The 18,335-nt window shown below is 34.1% G+C and overlaps 1 protein-coding gene across 12 annotated transcripts in view; it reads left to right on the top strand.

Moving 5' to 3' along the window:
* GULP1 (GULP PTB domain containing engulfment adaptor 1) overlaps positions 1 to 18,335 on the top strand; it is a 367,595-nt gene that overhangs the window by 314,364 nt on the left and 34,896 nt on the right. For all 12 annotated transcript variants that reach the window (XM_082397569.1, XM_082397571.1, XM_082397576.1 and 9 more), the window contains one exon: positions 5,644 to 5,781. In XM_082397569.1, coding sequence (XP_082253695.1) covers positions 5,644 to 5,781 — 138 coding nt within the window. The remainder of the gene's footprint in view (positions 1 to 5,643; positions 5,782 to 18,335) is intronic.

Genomic DNA, 18,335 nt, shown 5'->3' with positions numbered 1-18,335 from the left:
ATTAGTTTACTAAGCCTGCCATAATAAAATACCACAGACCTGGTGGCTCAAACAATAGAAATTTATTTCTCACAGTTCTGGAGGCTGGAAATTGGAGATTAAGCTGACAGCAGCAGGCTTGATTTCCTCTGAGTCTTCTCTCCTTGGCTTGCAAATGGCTGCCCTCTTGCTGCCTCTTCCCATGGTTGTCTGTGCACGCATACTCCTGTGTCTCTTTGTATGTCTTATTTCCTCTTCTAATGACACCAGTCAGATTGGAGGAGGGTTGACTCTGATGACCTTATTTTAACTTAATCACCTCTTTCAAGCCTTATCTCCAAATACAGTCACATTCTAAGGTACGGGGAGTTAAGGCTTCAACATATAAATTTGTGGAGGGGGACATAATTCAGCCCATAACACAGTGTAAATTTAAGGTTCTTGTATTTGAGAGCTTTCCCCCCTACAGATCCAATGGAAAAAAATTGGAAAATATAATCTATTCTAGATTCACATTTATTAATATGTACTTATTGTGGATGTAATTGTTTTCACCTAAAATTCCTATGTTGAAGCCCAACCCGCAATGTGACTGTATTTGGAGATAGAGCCTTTAGGATAATTAGAGTTAAATGAGGTCATAATTGGACCTTAATCCAATAAGACTGGTGTCGTTATGATAAGAGAAAGAGACACCAGGGATGCGTGAGCACAGAAGAAAAGTCATGTGAGGACACAGCGAGAAGACAGCCATCTGTAAGCCAAGGGGAGAGGCTTCAGCAGAAACCAAACCTGCTGACACCTTGATCTTGGACTTTAAGCCTCCAGAACTGAGAAAATAAATATCTATTGTTGAAGCCACTCAGTTTGTGGTATTTTGTTATGGCAGCCCTAGAAAATAAACATAATACTTTATCCACAATGCCTCAGAATTATTATTTAGTAATTTCGATAAGACCATGAAAGTCAGTTTGTAATAACTGACTAACATTCAACTCCAATTATTTTACAAATATATATTATCAATGTTTTCTTTTAATGCTGTAGCATGCTTACTGACAAATTAATTCAATTTGAAAGCCCAAAGAAACCCTGGCCTGTAAACAGATGATGAAAATATTTTCACAGGTCCGCAGTTTTCACTGGTCCAGCATTTGTCACCAATCCCTTCAATCTGTGTGCATAACAACCCCTGACAATGTCTTACTATTCAAAGCGTGGTCTGTGGGCCAGCAGTATCAGCATCACCTGGGAGCTTGTTAGAAATGTAAAACCACTGGTCCCATTCCAGACCTACTGAATCCGTAATTTAAGAAGAAACATAGTAATTGTTATATACACTAAAGTTGGAAGTGTTCTGGTGTAGTGCACAGGCTGCTAGGCTACGTGCAGTATCCTTCACTTTCAAATTATAGTCCATGGAATATTTGCATCAAAAATAACTGAGACATTTGCAAAAATAAGTCCCACATACTATCTTAGCCTACAGAATCAGAATTGCCATGGAAATTTTGCATTTATGTCTGAGGACAACCGGACAATGGAATGGATGCACCCACAGTTATTGTTCAATTCCAAAATAAGGAACAATCGCATTCTTTCAAACCTCTCAAGCCATGACTCTAAGACCTCCCTCAACTGTTCTAATTTCCTCCTAGTCTCCACACTCAATATTAAAAAAAAACCCAAAGAATTGGAGACCACTTTTGTTATGGTTATCCCAAAGTAACTGTTGCTGAGGTGGCTGAAAGCAGACAAAAGAAGTGATGAAAGGATAGTGGCAGGTCTGGTCTATTCAAGCTCATGTATATATATACAGTTTGCTGGGAAACAAGGCAGTTGAAATTATGGCTGAGATTAACTCATTAGGCAGATGGTAGTTACAAAAGAACAGTAGGCTAAGGAAGCAGTAAGTTATGGAGTGACAATGTAGTCAAAAATGTAGCAACCAAAGTGGAGTCTTATATGCAATTAAAAAGAAAAACAATCCTAGTACTGTATTTCCTTTTTTAAACTAAGTGGATATATAGTGGCAAATGTCCAGGTAGAGCAAGTCATTTGTAGGCCATGTTCCTGTTTATTTCTTCTAAACCATATAGATCCCTTTTGGAATATATGTGTGTGTAATTAATTCAGTTTTTTACATGAATTTTAGGACTTGTCAAAGCACACCTTGAAATACGTAAGGCTGATAATACACTTTATGTATCATCTACATGTGTTCTTGTTCTTTTTTTTTTTTTCTTTAATTATTATTTTTTATTTTATTTTATTTATTTCTTTATGGCTGTGTTGGGTCTTCGTTTCTGCGCGAGGGCTTTCTCTAATTGCGGCAAGTGGGGGCCACTCTTCATCGCGCTGCGCGGGCCTCTCACTATCGCGGCCTCTCATGTTGTGGAGCACAGGCTCCAGATGCGCAGGCTCAGCAATTACGGCCCACGGGCCCAGCCGCTCCGCGGCATGTGGGATCTTCCCAGACCAGGGCTCGAACCCGTGTCCCTTGCATTGGCAGGCAGATTCTCAACCACTGCGCCACCAGGGAAGCCCTCTTTTTCGTTTTGATTCAAGTCTACCCATAATATATCCTAAGCTCTAAAAATTTCACCAATACAATAATCTATTAAACCATTCTCCTATTATTGAACATATAGAATGCTTCAAATTTTTCATTAATTAATACAAAATTTAAGTATTTAGAAAATACAAATATGATTAAATGCAGTATATAACGAGAACATTGTTAGTGTTTAGAATCAACAGTTTAATAATGGCATATCTTTACAAATCACAAAATATAGAGACTTAAGGATACTGCAAGATGACTAACACTGATTTAGTATGTGGTGTGTGTGTGTGTGTATTTAAAAAGACACAGAGAAGCAGATCATAGGAAATGCATATGTAGCAAATGTTACCGGTTTGTGATTCTGGAGCCCACATAATAAGACTCCCATAATAATGAGTTTCCTGTTTTCAACCTGTCAACCGTATCATTATGTTCCCTAAACTTTTACTGTCAAATCTCTATGCCTCTCCCACCCTAAACCCCATTTACAAAACATCAGTGAGTTGGGATTCAACTCAGTGTGATTAGCCAACTGACTTTTGTTCATGGTATTTCTTACCCAAATCAATAACACCAATGCTTTTCTTCCCTGTCCCAAAGTCTCAATTTCCTATATCTAATAGCTAGTTTTAAAGAGACCCAATTTAATTTTTTCCCAAAAAAGTAAGTTTTCCAAACTTTTAACCAGAAAGAAGCGTCTCTATTTTCATCCTTGCCAGACTTGAAGAGTGATCTTAGAGTTTTAAAATCTTTGAAATGTCTTATAAATTCTATTATATTACATATGCATAGACAGCAACTGACCCTTTACTCATATATCACATGTGAATATAGAGTGTCTGACTGTTTACCTATTATAGAATATACCACTTTTTGAATCCATAAAAACATATAGGTAATCTAAAAAAGGGATTACCAGCTCTTCTGGGCATTAGTGCCCCTAGGAGGCTCCTGAGAATGCCGCTTGCTGGAGACCCCCTAGGCCTTTCAGATTCAGAATCTACAGAACAAGACTTAGTATCTATATTATAAAAAACAAGAAAACCTCCCCAGGTGACTCTGATACAGCCTGTTCACAGATATGCATTTAGGAACCACTATTTGAGGAGATGTGAGTGAATCAGAAAAAAATCTATCATATATTTTATTTGGGGTATAACCTGTAATTTAGGAAAAGAATAATTAAATATGATGGTCCTAAGATAAATTTATTTATAGTAAAATATACATATGTTTACTATACATTTATATAGTAAATATATTTATATATTTAAAAATTTACTCTTAACCAAACGGACTTGATAGAAAATAGACCATTTTTCTATACCATTTGGATGGATGAAAATGGAAGTGAAAAGCAATCTCAGTTGACTCCAATATCTTTCTTTCTGTGTCTTTTCCCCTTTTGCTTTTCTCACTTGTCCTCCAAATGGAGATTTTGCATTGCTGGAAAAAGGTGGTATAGGTGAATTGGGGATTTACTTATGTTTTGTTCCAACTCCAATAATATATCGTCAGTGTTAAAGGATAATTGTGTTCTCACTGTGCTTAATTGTATTCCTGAGTCTCTTTATCCTGTCTCACCAGAAATCAGTACTACATCATAAAGATGTATCACAGCAACAAAAATTCACAAAAGTAATAAAATTATAAGTTTCAGCACCCTGGTCTTCTTTTGTAGAAAGATACCTCTTGCCAGTCTAAACAGAACTTAAGATGATTCCCAACTGTCATAACCAAAGGTTTTCTGTGATCACATTGGTTGGTGAGTGAATGAGGGACTGCATAGGTTTCACCACCAGCTGTGTAAATGATGTGTTTTCATGTTAAATACTTGTAATTTCTCCTATAAATGGAAAAAAATGAATCCTTTTTCTATATTGTATAGCAATGATATGCCCTTTTTATGTTTAACATGATTATACAGTTAGTAAACTGGTGTAGACCTGCTATCAGTATTTGGGAGCTACAGTACAGCTGAAGGCCATCGTTTGACTGTATTAATAATAAAACAAAGATATGCCAGTGAGAAAAAGACTGGTCAATCAGGCAAAGTGTAGGAGAAGGATAGTCTCAGACAAACGTGGCCAGTGTCCATCTCAGCACTAACCACAAGAGAGGAAAGATGACTTCATCAGAAGCCTTAGTAAGTTGTTTACAGTCATACAGTATACAGCCTCATTTTAATTTTCATGCTTGCAAACAACCCTTTGATGACTTACCATTTGTTTTGTATGCAGTCAAGAATGCAGGCTGTAGACAAATTCTCTTAGCATTTATTTGTGTAACTTGTTTTATGTACTCATTTTTGGTCTGAAGGGCAGTAACGTGAATCAGAGTGGTAGAGAAAATCTCAGCAAGCTGGCACGTCAAACCCTGAACTCGGAAGGATGTAGTGACAGATGCTATAGTTGCAGTATATGATGTATATATATACATATATATATATGTATATATATATATGTAGTATTTATCTTTCTACTGATTAACAAGGTTGATTCAGTAATTTAGAAGCTGGATGTGTAGATCTTCTTCACTCATTGATCCAATGGAAAACATTACAGAAGTTGCAAGTATGATTTCCTTAGAAGAGTTTCAAGAGTGTATGAGTTACCATGAAGACATGTAATATGTAGTATGTTTCATATGAAATTGTGTACAAATGAAGTTATGTTTTAAACTGTAATGTTAGTAGCAGTAAGATAAAATGAAAAGTATTCTGGTTAAAAAGGGTTCTGCTAATTCTGTAACCTTGTGGAAGCATCTTAATCTCTCTAGACCTCAATATCCTCCTAACTAGAATTGCACAATTTAAAATAATGGTCTCTGAATCCCCTGTAGCTCAGGAAGCCCATGAACCTCTGATCCTCTTTTCCCTTGTGTTTTTCTAAGTGCTATTGAAATGACTATCTTAGTTTAATCCTGAGTCAGGAGGTTTATCTCATTACGTATTTGTTTAAGTTTGAGGTGTATGTAATTATAAAATCAAGGTATGACAGATGATGTTTCATAAGTTGTATGTTATTAGCACAGCTGGTATATCAGAAAATGAAAAAAAAAATCTCTTCAACTACGTTTATTTTCATCTGTGTTCACAGGAAGTTCAACACAATTGCCAGCTTCACAGAATATCATTTTGTGCAGATGATAAAACTGACAAGAGGATATTCACTTTCATATGCAAAGATTCTGAGTCAAATAAACATTTGTGCTATGTATTTGACAGTGAAAAGTGTGTAAGTATGCCAGATGTTTTAGGGTGGTTTGTTCTGCTCTACAAGCCAGGAATTATCTTGTTTCTGGCATTAGTAAAGTATTTGGAAATGAATAAGGTCTGTAAATACTTAACTACACTAATAGATTCATCCTGTCATGAGAATATGCTTCAGGATTTCATCCTTAACTAAATTCTCATGTTCACGGGCACAAGCTTTCATGCAAATTTCTTTTCTTAGAATGTCATGCTTATGTTATACATTTGTCTTATAATCACTTGATTTATTTGAAATTTTAAACTCAAATATGATTTAGTAATATGCATATAATGCAAAAGAGTAATTGCGACCAAAGTATTGATTTTTTTTTTTTCCAGAATGTGATGGATCTGATGAAAATAAATATTTTAAACTCCAGGAAATGAAATGTGTATGGCTTCTCAAAAAAAGTCTCCAATACTTTGAAAATCTGGTTCTTGATTTTCACTATTCAGAAAACTTAATATAATGAAAGGTGGTAGAATTGTATGGGCGTGTGTGTGTGCCTGTGTATGAGCTTGTGAATATAATCTAAAGTTCTTAGCAAGTAAGAACAATTAGAGAATTCCAAAGTTAAGTTCACTAACAGTTCTTTAATCATCTGGAATCTTAAGGAAAACCCCATTTCTTGACTACAAGCATAAGCTAATGCTAATCATAACCTAGTCCGAGGTCCTGTTATAAAACATAAGATGTGAATTCCAAGCACACGTTGTAGCCTTTGATAGCTTTAATTGAGGAAGAACATCTAACCTCAACAACATGATTGCCTTAGACAGAAAGAAACTTAATTTATTTATTTGCTCATTTTTCATACTGTCAAAAATAGCAGGGACTAATATTATCACTATTATATAATTTATTTCTCTGGTTTCAGTACGTGAGCTTCTTAAAAACAAATACTTTTATTTGTCCATATAACTCCTGCATCAGGTGAACAATAGATGCTCAATGAATTTTTTCTTTAAAGAAAAGACTATGTGGACAGATTTACAAAAGGTAGAGCAAGTTATTATCTGTATCTTTTAAACTGTAGTTCTTTAAACAGGCAAACTAATGTGCTAAGCTACTCAGCATCATAATATGTATTGGGAATTTGATGAATATATGAAACATCTCGTCAGAAAAATATGCTTATCCATATAAGACAATATTATGTGAACAATATGGCATTTTATATGAAATTAAAAAGTTGTTTTTGAAATGCATCCTATCGAATGAATGCATTATATTTAATGTCCCAAATGCTTCTTTTTTTTTTTTAATTTTTATTTATTATTTATTTATTATGTTTATTTTTGGCTGTGTTGGGTCTTCGCTTCTGTGTGAGAGCTCTCTCCAGCTGCGGCGAGTGGGAGCCACTCCCCAGTGCGGTGCGCGGGCCTCTCACTATCGCGGCCTCTCTTGTTGCGGAGCAGAGGCTCCAGACGCTCAGGCTCAGTAGTTGTGGCTCACAGGCCCAGTCGCTCCGTGGCACGTGGGATCCTCCCAGACCAGGGCTCGAACCCGTGTCCCCTGCATTGGCAGGCAGATTCTCAACCACTGCGCCACCAGGGAAGCCCCCAAATGCTTCTTAACCATGATTGCTTGCAGATGTTTTCTCTGTGATTGAGAAGATTAAGGTTGATACTTATTGAATATCTTCTATGTGTAAGATATTATAACCTTTTACCACTTATGACAAACAGTAAATTCAGTTGCCCTTCTTTCTTGTCTTACACATAGGAATAAACTTCCTTGGGGTCCTTTGAAATATTCATAACCCAAGTCCATTATAAATACTAGTCTTCTTATAACCTTATGTCACATGTTTTATCTTTCTTTGATCTCCAAATTTATTACATGATTATTTAAAATACAAGCTTGCTAGAATTCCCATGTACTTTTATTGTTTTCAAAGTATAAACTCTGTTACTCCCTGATCGTAATTGTTTGTAACTGATTTCCAGAATTTCAGTTCCTTGACCCATTATTCCTCTCTGGATATACCATATTAGCTTTCTTTTTTCTTGAAGGTTGAAAATATTTTCTTGAAGCCTACAGCAGTGGCTCACAACCATTAGTGTGCATAATGGAGGACCCTTTACAATACAGCTCATTGGCTCCCACTACAAAAAATAAGTTCATATTGATTCGTGCTGGAGCTCAGGAACTCTACATTTAACAAGTCCACCAAGTGATTCTGCTGAAGGTAGATGGAAGTCTGAGCTTTGAAAAGCAAGGATCCAAGATATCTCTCCAACTATAAGTTGGCATCACTTTCATTAGCTTAAAGAGGACATGTTTCCTCAAAGTTTCATTATATCATTTTCACCTCAAGGTTTTATTTGCTCTAATTATAACAATGTCTATATTCATAAAATTGATTTTATATGTATGCAGAATTTTGAAATGCCATCCTTTCTAATTCTCATTTCCTAGTTATTGAAAATTAAAACAGGAAAATAAATTATGGCCAAATTCACACAACTCTTCCTCTTATTTTAAGAAACCAAAGCTTGAGAAGTTGAGTGACTTTCCCAAAGTTACAAAGCTAGGAGATAACAGAATCAGGATTGAATTTTTTTTTTTTTCAGGATTGAAATTTAATACCTTGTATTTCCATTGTAACATTTGTCCAGTCATGTTATCTTACTCCCAAACTGTGACCTGTTCCAGGAGCCTTGTCTTATGTATTCATTATATTTTATCCTTTCAGTACTTCCATGAAATTGTTGAGAGTTTGAAAGATAGATGAAGCCCCTCTTAGCATGCCACGAGACTGGAGTTCACTACTTTGTTAACATGTTGTGTTAATGAGTCTCCCTCCATGGTGACAATGAGGATAATGTGGGGAGCTAGAGTACCCAGCCCTGCTAAGCAGTAATGAAGAGAGGCCAAGTAAGGAAGCTAAACTTCTATCCCCATCAGGCAGTAATGAGGCAGTGCTCTCCCATTCCCATTCCCCTCCTGGAACTGTGTCAGAGAGAGCCACCCAAACACAAAGTTTAAATAATTTCCAGCATCTCATAACATAATACCTAAAATATCCAGGATTCAATTGAAAATCACTCATCGTATCAATAATTGGAAAATAAACTAAATGAAAAAAGACGACCAATAGATCTCAACACTGAGATGAGAGAGATATTAGAGTTACCAGACAAAATTTTTAAAACAGCCAACATAAAAATAATAAAATAAACCATTACAATCACACTTGAAACAAAAAGTAGAAAGTATTATCAAAGAAATAGAAAATCAAAGCAAAGAAATTGAAGATATAAAGAAAACCCAACTGAGAATATTAGAACTGAAAAATGCGATAGCCAAATAAAAAACGCAGTATATGGGCTCAGAAGGGAGAGGACAGAAGAAAGAATCAACAACCTAGAAGATCAAAAAATAGAAAATGCCCAATCTGAACAACACAGAGATAATAAGCATACACATATGTATGCACACACACATGTGCACACAGGCATACACACAAAACAATACAAAAGCAAAAAACAAAACAGAACTTCAGGGACCTGTGGGACTACAACAAAATATCTAACATTCATGTGTCACCAGAGTCCTGGAAAGAGAGAGAAAAAAAGGTAGCCTTGAAAAAAACACATGAAGAAATAATAGTTGCAAACTTCCCAAATTTGGCAAAAGACATAAACCTATAGATTCAAGAAATTGAATGAACTCCAAACAGGATAAACCCAACTAATTCCACACCAAGTCACATCATACATAATCAAACTTCTGAAAACTAAAGACAGAAAATCTTTTAAATCAGCAAGAGATAAACTAGTCCTTACCTATAGCAGAAACATCAATTCAAACGACAGTGTATTCCTTATTAGAAACCGTGACGGCGAGAAGGAAGTAGCACAGTATATTTTGAGTGCAAACAAAAAAAAAAGGAGTGCTGTCAAACCAGAATTTTATATCCAGGAAAAAACATATACTTCAGAAATTAAAGAGAAATCAAAAAATTATCAAATGAAGGAAAACTAAGATTATTTGTCACTCCCAGATCTACCCTAAGTGAATGGTTAAAGGAAGTTCTCTAAACAATAAAAGAAGGCAGCTTGGAACATGAGGAAGGAAAAAAGAACAGGATAAGCAAGGATATGGGTAAATCTTTAGTTTTCTAAATTATGATTGACAGTAGAAGCAAAAAATACTTTCTGATATGATTCTAAATGAATATATAGAAAATATGTAAGGCAATTATATTATAAACAGAGAAGGTTGAAGAGATGTAAAGGCAGGTAAGGTTTCTACACCTCTCTTGAACTGGAAAAATGACAACACTAGTAGACTGTGATAAGTTGTATAAATATAATGTGAATTCCAGAGCAGCCACTAAAAAAGTTATAAAATGGGATACATTTTAAAATACTATGGGTAAATCAAAATTTTATTATAAAAATGTTTTAAAAACCCATAAAAATTCAGTGAAAAGAAAACAGAAAGAGAAAAAATAGAAATAATAGAAAAGAAAAATATTAAATGGAAATTTAACCTCTAATATATCAAAAATTACATTAAATCTAAGTGGTCTAAGTATACTAATTGGAAGAGATTGCTAGAGTAGATTTTTAAAAACCCAGATATATGTTGTCTTCAAGAAACTTGCTGCAAGTATAATGATACAGGTGATATAAGAAGGGTAAAAATAAAATAATGAAAAAAGATGTATCATGCAAAAATTATTCTAAGAAAGCACAAGTAAGTGTATTAATATCAGATAAAGTACACTTCAAAGTAAAGAAAATTATCAGAGACAAAGAAGGACATTATTTAATGATAAAAGGGTCATACCACCAAGAAGAATAACAATCCTAAATTTACATGATCATATCACAGAGCTGCAAAATAAATGAAACAAAAACTGATAGAACTGAAAAGAAATATAGGGTAAATAGACAAATACACAATTATAGCTGGAGACTTCACCACCACTTTTCTTAAAATTAATAGAACAACTATACAGGAAATCATCAAGAATATAGAACTCAACAACATCAACAACCAATGGAATCTAATTAACAACTAAAGGGAACTTCATTCAATAACAACAGAATGCATATTGTTTTCCAGTGCCAAAGGAACATGTACCAAAATAGACCATATCTTGGGCTACAAAACAAATCTCAAAAGTTTAAAAGAGTTGAAATTATAAAGCATGTGTTCTCTGACAAGAAAGAAATCGACCTAAAAATCAATAACAGAAAGATAACAGGAATGTCTTCAAAAACTTGGAAGTTTTGTTTTTCCATATGTCAAGAAGGACATCACATTTGTAAACATTCCATATGTTAAAGAGGAATCTTTAAGAAGAAAAACTTTAAATGTGTGAACTATATAGAAATGAAATAGAACATATCAGCATTTATGTGATACAGCTAAAACAGTTCTGAGAGAGAAATTTTAACAACTAAGTTAAAATATTTGAAAGCAGAAAGTTTCAAATTAATAATCTAAGCTCCCAGCCCAAGCACTTATCAAATTAAAGTAGGCAAAAGGAAGAAAATAAGAAAGATAAGAGAAGAAAATTAATGAAGTTGAAAACAAAAACAATGAGAAAATCAATTAAACAAAGAGCTGTTTTTTTAAAAGATCATAAAAGTAACAAAATTTCAGTTAAGATTGGCAAAACAACAACAAAAAAAAAGACACAAGTTACCAATATCTGGCATGAAACAGGAATTTCACTGAAGACCCTCCAGGTATCAAAAAATAATAAGAGGGTGCTATAATCAACTACTGCATACCACCCAATATTAGATAATTTGAATAGCCCTGTAACTATAAAGGAAATTGAATTTATAATTTCACACTTATTAAAAGAGAAATCTCCAGTCCTAGATAGTTTCACTGGAAGAATCCATAAAATGCTTAAAGAGGAGTTAACATTGTTCGACACAAGCTATTCCAGAAAATAGAAGAGGTGAGAGAATTCCCCAAATTCATTTTATGAAGCTATTATTTTCCAGACACCAAAACCAAGTAAAGATAGTGCAAAAAAAGGAAACTACAGACCAATATCCCTCAGGAATATAGATGCAAAAATTTCTAACACAATATTAAATATAATTCAGCAATATATAAAAGAATTATACACCAAGACCAAGTAGAGTTTGTTCCTGGGATGTAAGTTTTATTCAACATAAAAAATCCAACAGTATAATTAACCATATTAACAGGCTAAAGAAGAAAAGTATATGATCCTATCAATGTTTTAAAAAATATTTGAAAATAATCAACCCCCGTTCATGGTTAAAAAATCTCAGAAAAATAGGAAAAGAAGGAAACTTCTTTAACTTAGTAGGATTGGGGATTTTTTTGTTGTTGTTGTTATCAGACTCATATATAACCAAAATGTTTTTATTCTAAACAGCCAGTGAAAAACCATTAGAGTATGTCATTTCTGTCATAGATTTGTGGATATGATATTAGATGAATTTTAATAGCTTATATTACATGTTTATGGCAATAAATAATTATTTTCTAATATAGAACATTGTGTTTCTTGCGAAGTTAATATGATTAATATTTAATATTATAGGTGAAATTAATATAACTGATGTAACTGAACTTAATATATAATGAGGAATTTTAGACTTACAGGTTGCTCCCATAATCAAACTTTAGTATTATTATACCCTTAGAGCATATGTAAACATATACATATGTGTAAATATATGCAAAACCCATAACCTCCAGAATGATAAACATCTTATAGTTGTTACCTCCATGAAGACTAGAGGGGGCCAAGATTAAAGTTAAAGATCTAAAGGAAACTTTAAATTTATCTGTAATGGTCAAAGACTTTAATGTGGGTTATACATGTATTCAGGGAATTAAAGGAAAAGAAGGTAGTAATAAGTAAACATGAAAATTTCAGCATAGAAATAGCAAATATAAAAAATAATTAAATGGTTAGGTAGAATAACTGAAAAGAAAAAAAATAAGCTTAACATCAGATTTAGGATGGCAGAAAAAATGGTCAGTAATCTGGAAGATAGATGAGAGAAATTATCCAATCAAACGAACAGAGAAAATAAATAATAATAATAATATTGAATAACAGAGCTATAATCACCTGCTGGACAAGATAGAGTTCTAACATATGTGAAACAAAAATCACAAGAAGACAGGAGAGAGAAAGTAGGAAAGAAAAAAAGTACTGGCTGAAGAATTCCCAAATTTGGTGAAAATTGTCAATTTACAGATTTGAGAAACTTGACAAACTTCAAGCTGAATAAATTATAAAGAAAACTACCTGTAATTATATCACAGACTATCTATAAGAGAGTTGGAGAGAGAAAGAGAGAGCAAGAGAATGATTGAGGGAATGAATGGATCTTGAAATCATCCAGAAAATTTTTAAAAAGACATATCTTTACATACAGATAAAAAAGTAGTATGAATGGCAGCTGACTTTTCATTAGTATCAGTAGAGGCCAGAGGAGAATATAACAATACCTTTAACATGCATAAAGTAAAGAGATGTCATAACAGAGTTTTACACCCATTGAAGGCTCAAAATTTAAGTCAAAATATTTTGAGATAAATGAAACTGGAGTGATTTATTACTAGCAGAACTGTGCTTCAAGGTATGCTAAAGGAAGTTCTTTAACCCAAAGGGAAATGACACAAAAAGGAAATTCAAATGTGCAAAAAAGATAAAGAAAAAAAAGCTCTGGAAAAATTGTGACTAAATGTCTGTCCATTCTTTAAAAAAGAACTGGTTAAAGCAAAAATTGTAGCCTTGTATCATGATGTTAACAAATGACAGTAATAGCACAAAGGATGTATACTATTGGACTTAATAGACTTACACTATTTCAAGGTTGTTATTATTTATGTGAAATGATACCATATTAACTCTAAGTGGACTCTGGTAACTTAACGATGCGTATTGTAATCACTAGAGCAATCCACTAAAAGTAATTCAAATGCGTATAGCTAAAAGCCTATAGAGAACATATAATGGAAAACTAATTTTTTTAAATGAAATTTAAAGAAGGCAGGAAAAGAACAGCAACATAAAAGCAGGTGGACCAAATAGAAAATAAAGAACAACGTAAATGTAAAAATATACCAATCAAAGGCTGAGATTATCAGACAGCAATTTTAAAATGACCAACTGTTTGGTCTCTAGAAAACACACACTTTAAATGTAAAGAAAAATATAGGTAAAAAACAAAAGATTGAATAAACATATGCCATGCAAGCAATAAGTGTGAGAAAGTTGCTGTGGCTATACTCATATCAAAAAGGTGACTCCAAGGCAAGGAATATTACCAGACATTAAGAGATAGAGCCCACAGTGATTAAAGGACCACTGTGTTTCATTTAATAACACTGATTTTTAAGAAATGAAGGAGAAAATCTAACAATTACAGGAAGAAAAAGACAAATTGACACCCATAGTCATAGATGTTAATGCCATTCTCAGCAATTGACAGAGCAAATAGAAAAAAATAAACTTAACAAAATGAAAAAATAATATTCACCACTTTGATCTAATTGACATGTTAGAACATTATCCCAAGCAACAGCAGAGTATACTTTTTTTTTAATGTTTTAATTTAATTTAATTTATTTTTTTATACAGCAGGTTCTTATTAGTCATCAATTTTATACACATCAGTGTATACATTCAATCCCAATCGTCCAATTCAGCACACCACCACCCCCACACCCCCGCGGCTTTCCCCCCTTGATGTCCATACGTTTGTTCTCTACATCTGTGTCTCAACTTCTGCCCTGTAAACCGGTTCACCTGTACCATTTTTCTAGGTTCCACATACATACGTTAATATATGATATTTGTTTTTCTCTTTCTGATTTACGTCACTCTGTATGACAGTCTCTAGATCCATCCATGTCTCAACAAATGACTCAATTTCGTTAGTTTTTATGGCTGAGTAATATTCTATTGTATATATGTACCACAACTTCTTTATCCATTCCTCTGTCAATGGTCATTAAGGTTGCTTCCATGACCTGGCTATTGTAAATAGTGCTGCAATGAACATTGGGGTGCATGTGTCTTTTTTGAATTATGGTTTTCTCTGGGTATATGCCCAGTAGTGGGATTGCTGGATCATATGGTAATTCTATTTTTAGTTTTTTAAGGAACCTCCAAACTGTTCTCCATAGTGGCTGTATCAGTTTACATTCCCACCAACAGTGCAAGAGTGTTCCCTTTTCTCCACACCCTCTCCAGCATTTGTTGTTTGTAGATTTTCTGATGATGCCCATTTGAACTGGTGTGAGGTGATACCTCACTGTAGTTTTGATTTGCATTTCTCTAATAATTAGTGATGTTGAGCAGCTTTTCATGTGTTTCTTGGCCATCTGTATGTCTTCTTTGGAGAAATGTCTGTTTAGGTCTTCTGCCCATTTTTGGATTAGATTGTTTGTTTCTCTTAATATTGAGCTACATGAGCTGTTTATATATATTGGAGATTAATCCTTTGTCTGTTGATTCGTTTGCAAATATTTACTCCCATTCTGAGGGTTGTCTTTTGGTCTTGTTTATGGTTTCCTTTGCTGTGCAAAAGCTTTGAAATTTCATTAGGTCCCATTTGTTTATTTTTGTTTTTATTTCCATTACTCTAGGAGGTGGGTAAAAAAATATCTTGCTGTGATTTATGTCAAAGAGTGTTCTTCCTATGTTTTCCTCTAAGAGTTTTATAGTGTCTGGTCTTACATTTAGGTCTCGAATCCATTTTGACTTTATTTTTGTGTATCGTGTTAGGGAGTGTTCTAATATCATTCTTTTACATGTAGCTGTCCAGTTTTCCCAGCACCACTTATTGAAGAGACTGTCTTTTCTCCATTGTATATCCTTGCCTCCTTTGTCATAGATTAGTTGACCATAGGTGCGTGGGTTTGTCTCTGGGCTTTCTATCTTGTTCCATTGATTTATGTTTCTGTTTTTGTGCCAGTACCATATTGTCTTGATTACTGTAGCTTTGTAGTACAGTCTGAAGTCAGGGAGTCTGATTCCTCCAGCTCCGTTTTTTACCCTCAAGACTGCTTTGGCTATTCGGGGTCTTCTGTGTCTCCATACAAATTTTAAGATTTTTTGTTCTAGTTCCATAAAAAATGCCACTGGTAATTTGATAGGGATTGCATTGAATCTGTAGATTGCTTTGGGTAGTATAGTCATTTTCACAATATTGATCCTTCCAATCCAGGAACATGGTATATTTCTCCATCTGTTAGTATCATCTTTAATTTCTTTCATCAGTGTCTTATAGTTTTCTGTATACAGGCCTTTTGTCTCCCTAGGTAGGTTTATTCCTAGGTATTTTATTCTTTTTGTTGCAATGGTAGATGGGAGTGTTTCCTTAATTTCTCTTTCAGGTTTTTCATCATTAGTGTATAGGAATGCAAGAGATTTCTGTGTATTAATTTTGTATCCTGCAACTTTACCAAATTCATTGATTAGCTGGTAGCATTTTTAGGATTCTCTATGTATAGTATCATGTCATCTGCAAACAGTGACAGCTTTACTTCTTCTTTTCCAGTTTGTATTCCTTTTATTTCTTTTTCTTCTCTGATTGCCGTGGCAAGGACTTCCAAAACTATGTTGAATAATAGTGGTGAGAGTGGACATCCTTGTCTTGTTCCTGATCTTAGAGGAAATGCTTTTAGTTTTTCACCATTGCGAATGATGTTTGCTGTGGGTTTGTCATATATGGCCTTTATTATGTTGAGGTAGGTTCCCTCTATGCCCACTTTCTGGAGAGTTTTTATCGAAAATGGGTGTTGAATTTTGTCAAAAGGTTTTTCTGCATCTATTGAGATGATCATATGGTTTTTATTCTTCAATTTGTTAATATGGTGTATCTCGTTGATTGATTTGCATATATTGAGGAATCCTTGCATCCCTGGGATAAATCCCACTTTGTCATTGTGTATGATCCTTTTAATGTGTTGTTGGATTCTGTTTGCTAGTATTTTGTTGAGGATGTTTACATCTATATTCCTCAGTGATATTTGTCTGTAATTTTTTTTTTTTTTTTTTTGTAGTATGTTTGTCTGGTTTTGGTATCAGGGTGATGGTGGCCTCATAGAATGAGTTTGGGAGTGTTCCTTCCTCTGCAATTTTTTGGAAGAGTTTGAGAAGGATCGGTGTTAGCTCTTCTCTAAATGTTTGATAGAATTCACCTGTGAAGCCATCTGGTCCTGGACTTTTGTTTGTTGGAAGATTTTTAATCACAGTTTCAATTTCATTACTTGTGATTGGTCTGTTCATATTTTCTATTTCTTCCTGGTTCAGTCTTGGAAGGTTATACCTTTCGAAGAATTTGTCCATTTCTTCTAGGTTGTCCAATTTATTGGCATAAAGTTGCTTGTAGTAGTCTTTTAGGATGCTTTGTATTTCCGTGGTGTCTGTTGTAACTTCCCCTTTTTCATTTCTAATTTTATTGATTTGAGTCCTCTCCCTCTTTTTTTTTGATGAGTCTGGCTAATGGTTTATCAATTTTGTTTATCTTCTCAAAGAACCAGCTTTTAGTTTTATTGATGTTTGCTATTGTTTTCTTTGTTTCTATTTCATTTATTTCTGCTCTGATATTTATGATTTCTTTCCTTCTACTAACTTTGTGTTTTGTTTGTTCTTCTTTCTCTAGTTCCTTTAGGTGTAACGTTAGACACAGGTGCAAGCCTGTGTCCTTTGGTTGGAGCATTTAATCTGTTCACGTTTAAGGTAATTATCGATATGTATGTTCCTATGACCATTTACTTAATGGTTTTGGGTTTGTTTTTGTAGGTCCTTTTCTTCTCTTGTGTTTCCCACTTAGAGAAGTTCCTTTAGTATTTGTTGTAGAGCTGATTTGGTGGTGCTGAATTCTCTTAGCTTTTGCTTGTCTGTAAAGCTTTGGATTTTTCCATTGAATCTGAATGAGATCCTTGCCGGTTAGAGTAATCTTGGTTGTAGGTTCTTCCCTTTCATCACTTTAAGTATATCATACCACTCCCTTCTGGCTTGTAGAGTTTCTCCTGAGAAATCAGCTGTTAACCTTATGGGAGTTCCCTTGTATGTTATTTGTCGTTTTTCCCTTGCTGCTTTCAATAATTTTTATTTGTCTTTAATTTTGACAATTTGATTACTATGTGTCTTGGCGTGTTTCTCCTTGGGTTTATCCTGTATGGAACTCGCTGCACTTCCTGGACTTGGGTGGCTATTTCCTTTCCCATGTTAGGGAAGTTTTAGACTATAATCTCTTCAAATATTTTCTCTAGTCCTTTCTCTCTCTCTTCTCCTTCTGGGACCCCTATAATGCGAATGTTGTTGCATTTAATGTTGTCCCAGTGGTCTCTTAGGCTGTCTTCATTTCTTTTCATTCTTTTTTCTTTATTCTGTTCCACAGCAGTGAATTCCACCATTCTGTCTTCCAGGTCACTTACCCGTTCTTCTGCCTCAGTTTTTCTGCTATTGATTCCTTCTAGTGTAGTTTTCATTTCAGTTATTGTATTGTGCATCTCTGTTTGTTTGTTCTTTAATTCTTCTAGGTTTTTGTTAAACATTTCTT

This window comes from Balaenoptera borealis, assembly GCF_965194805.1.
Source record: "Balaenoptera borealis genome assembly, chromosome: 6".
NCBI lineage: Eukaryota > Metazoa > Chordata > Mammalia > Artiodactyla > Balaenopteridae > Balaenoptera > Balaenoptera borealis.
The sequence above is the reverse complement of the archived record's forward strand: the minus strand, read 5'-3'. Positions and strand labels throughout refer to the sequence as shown.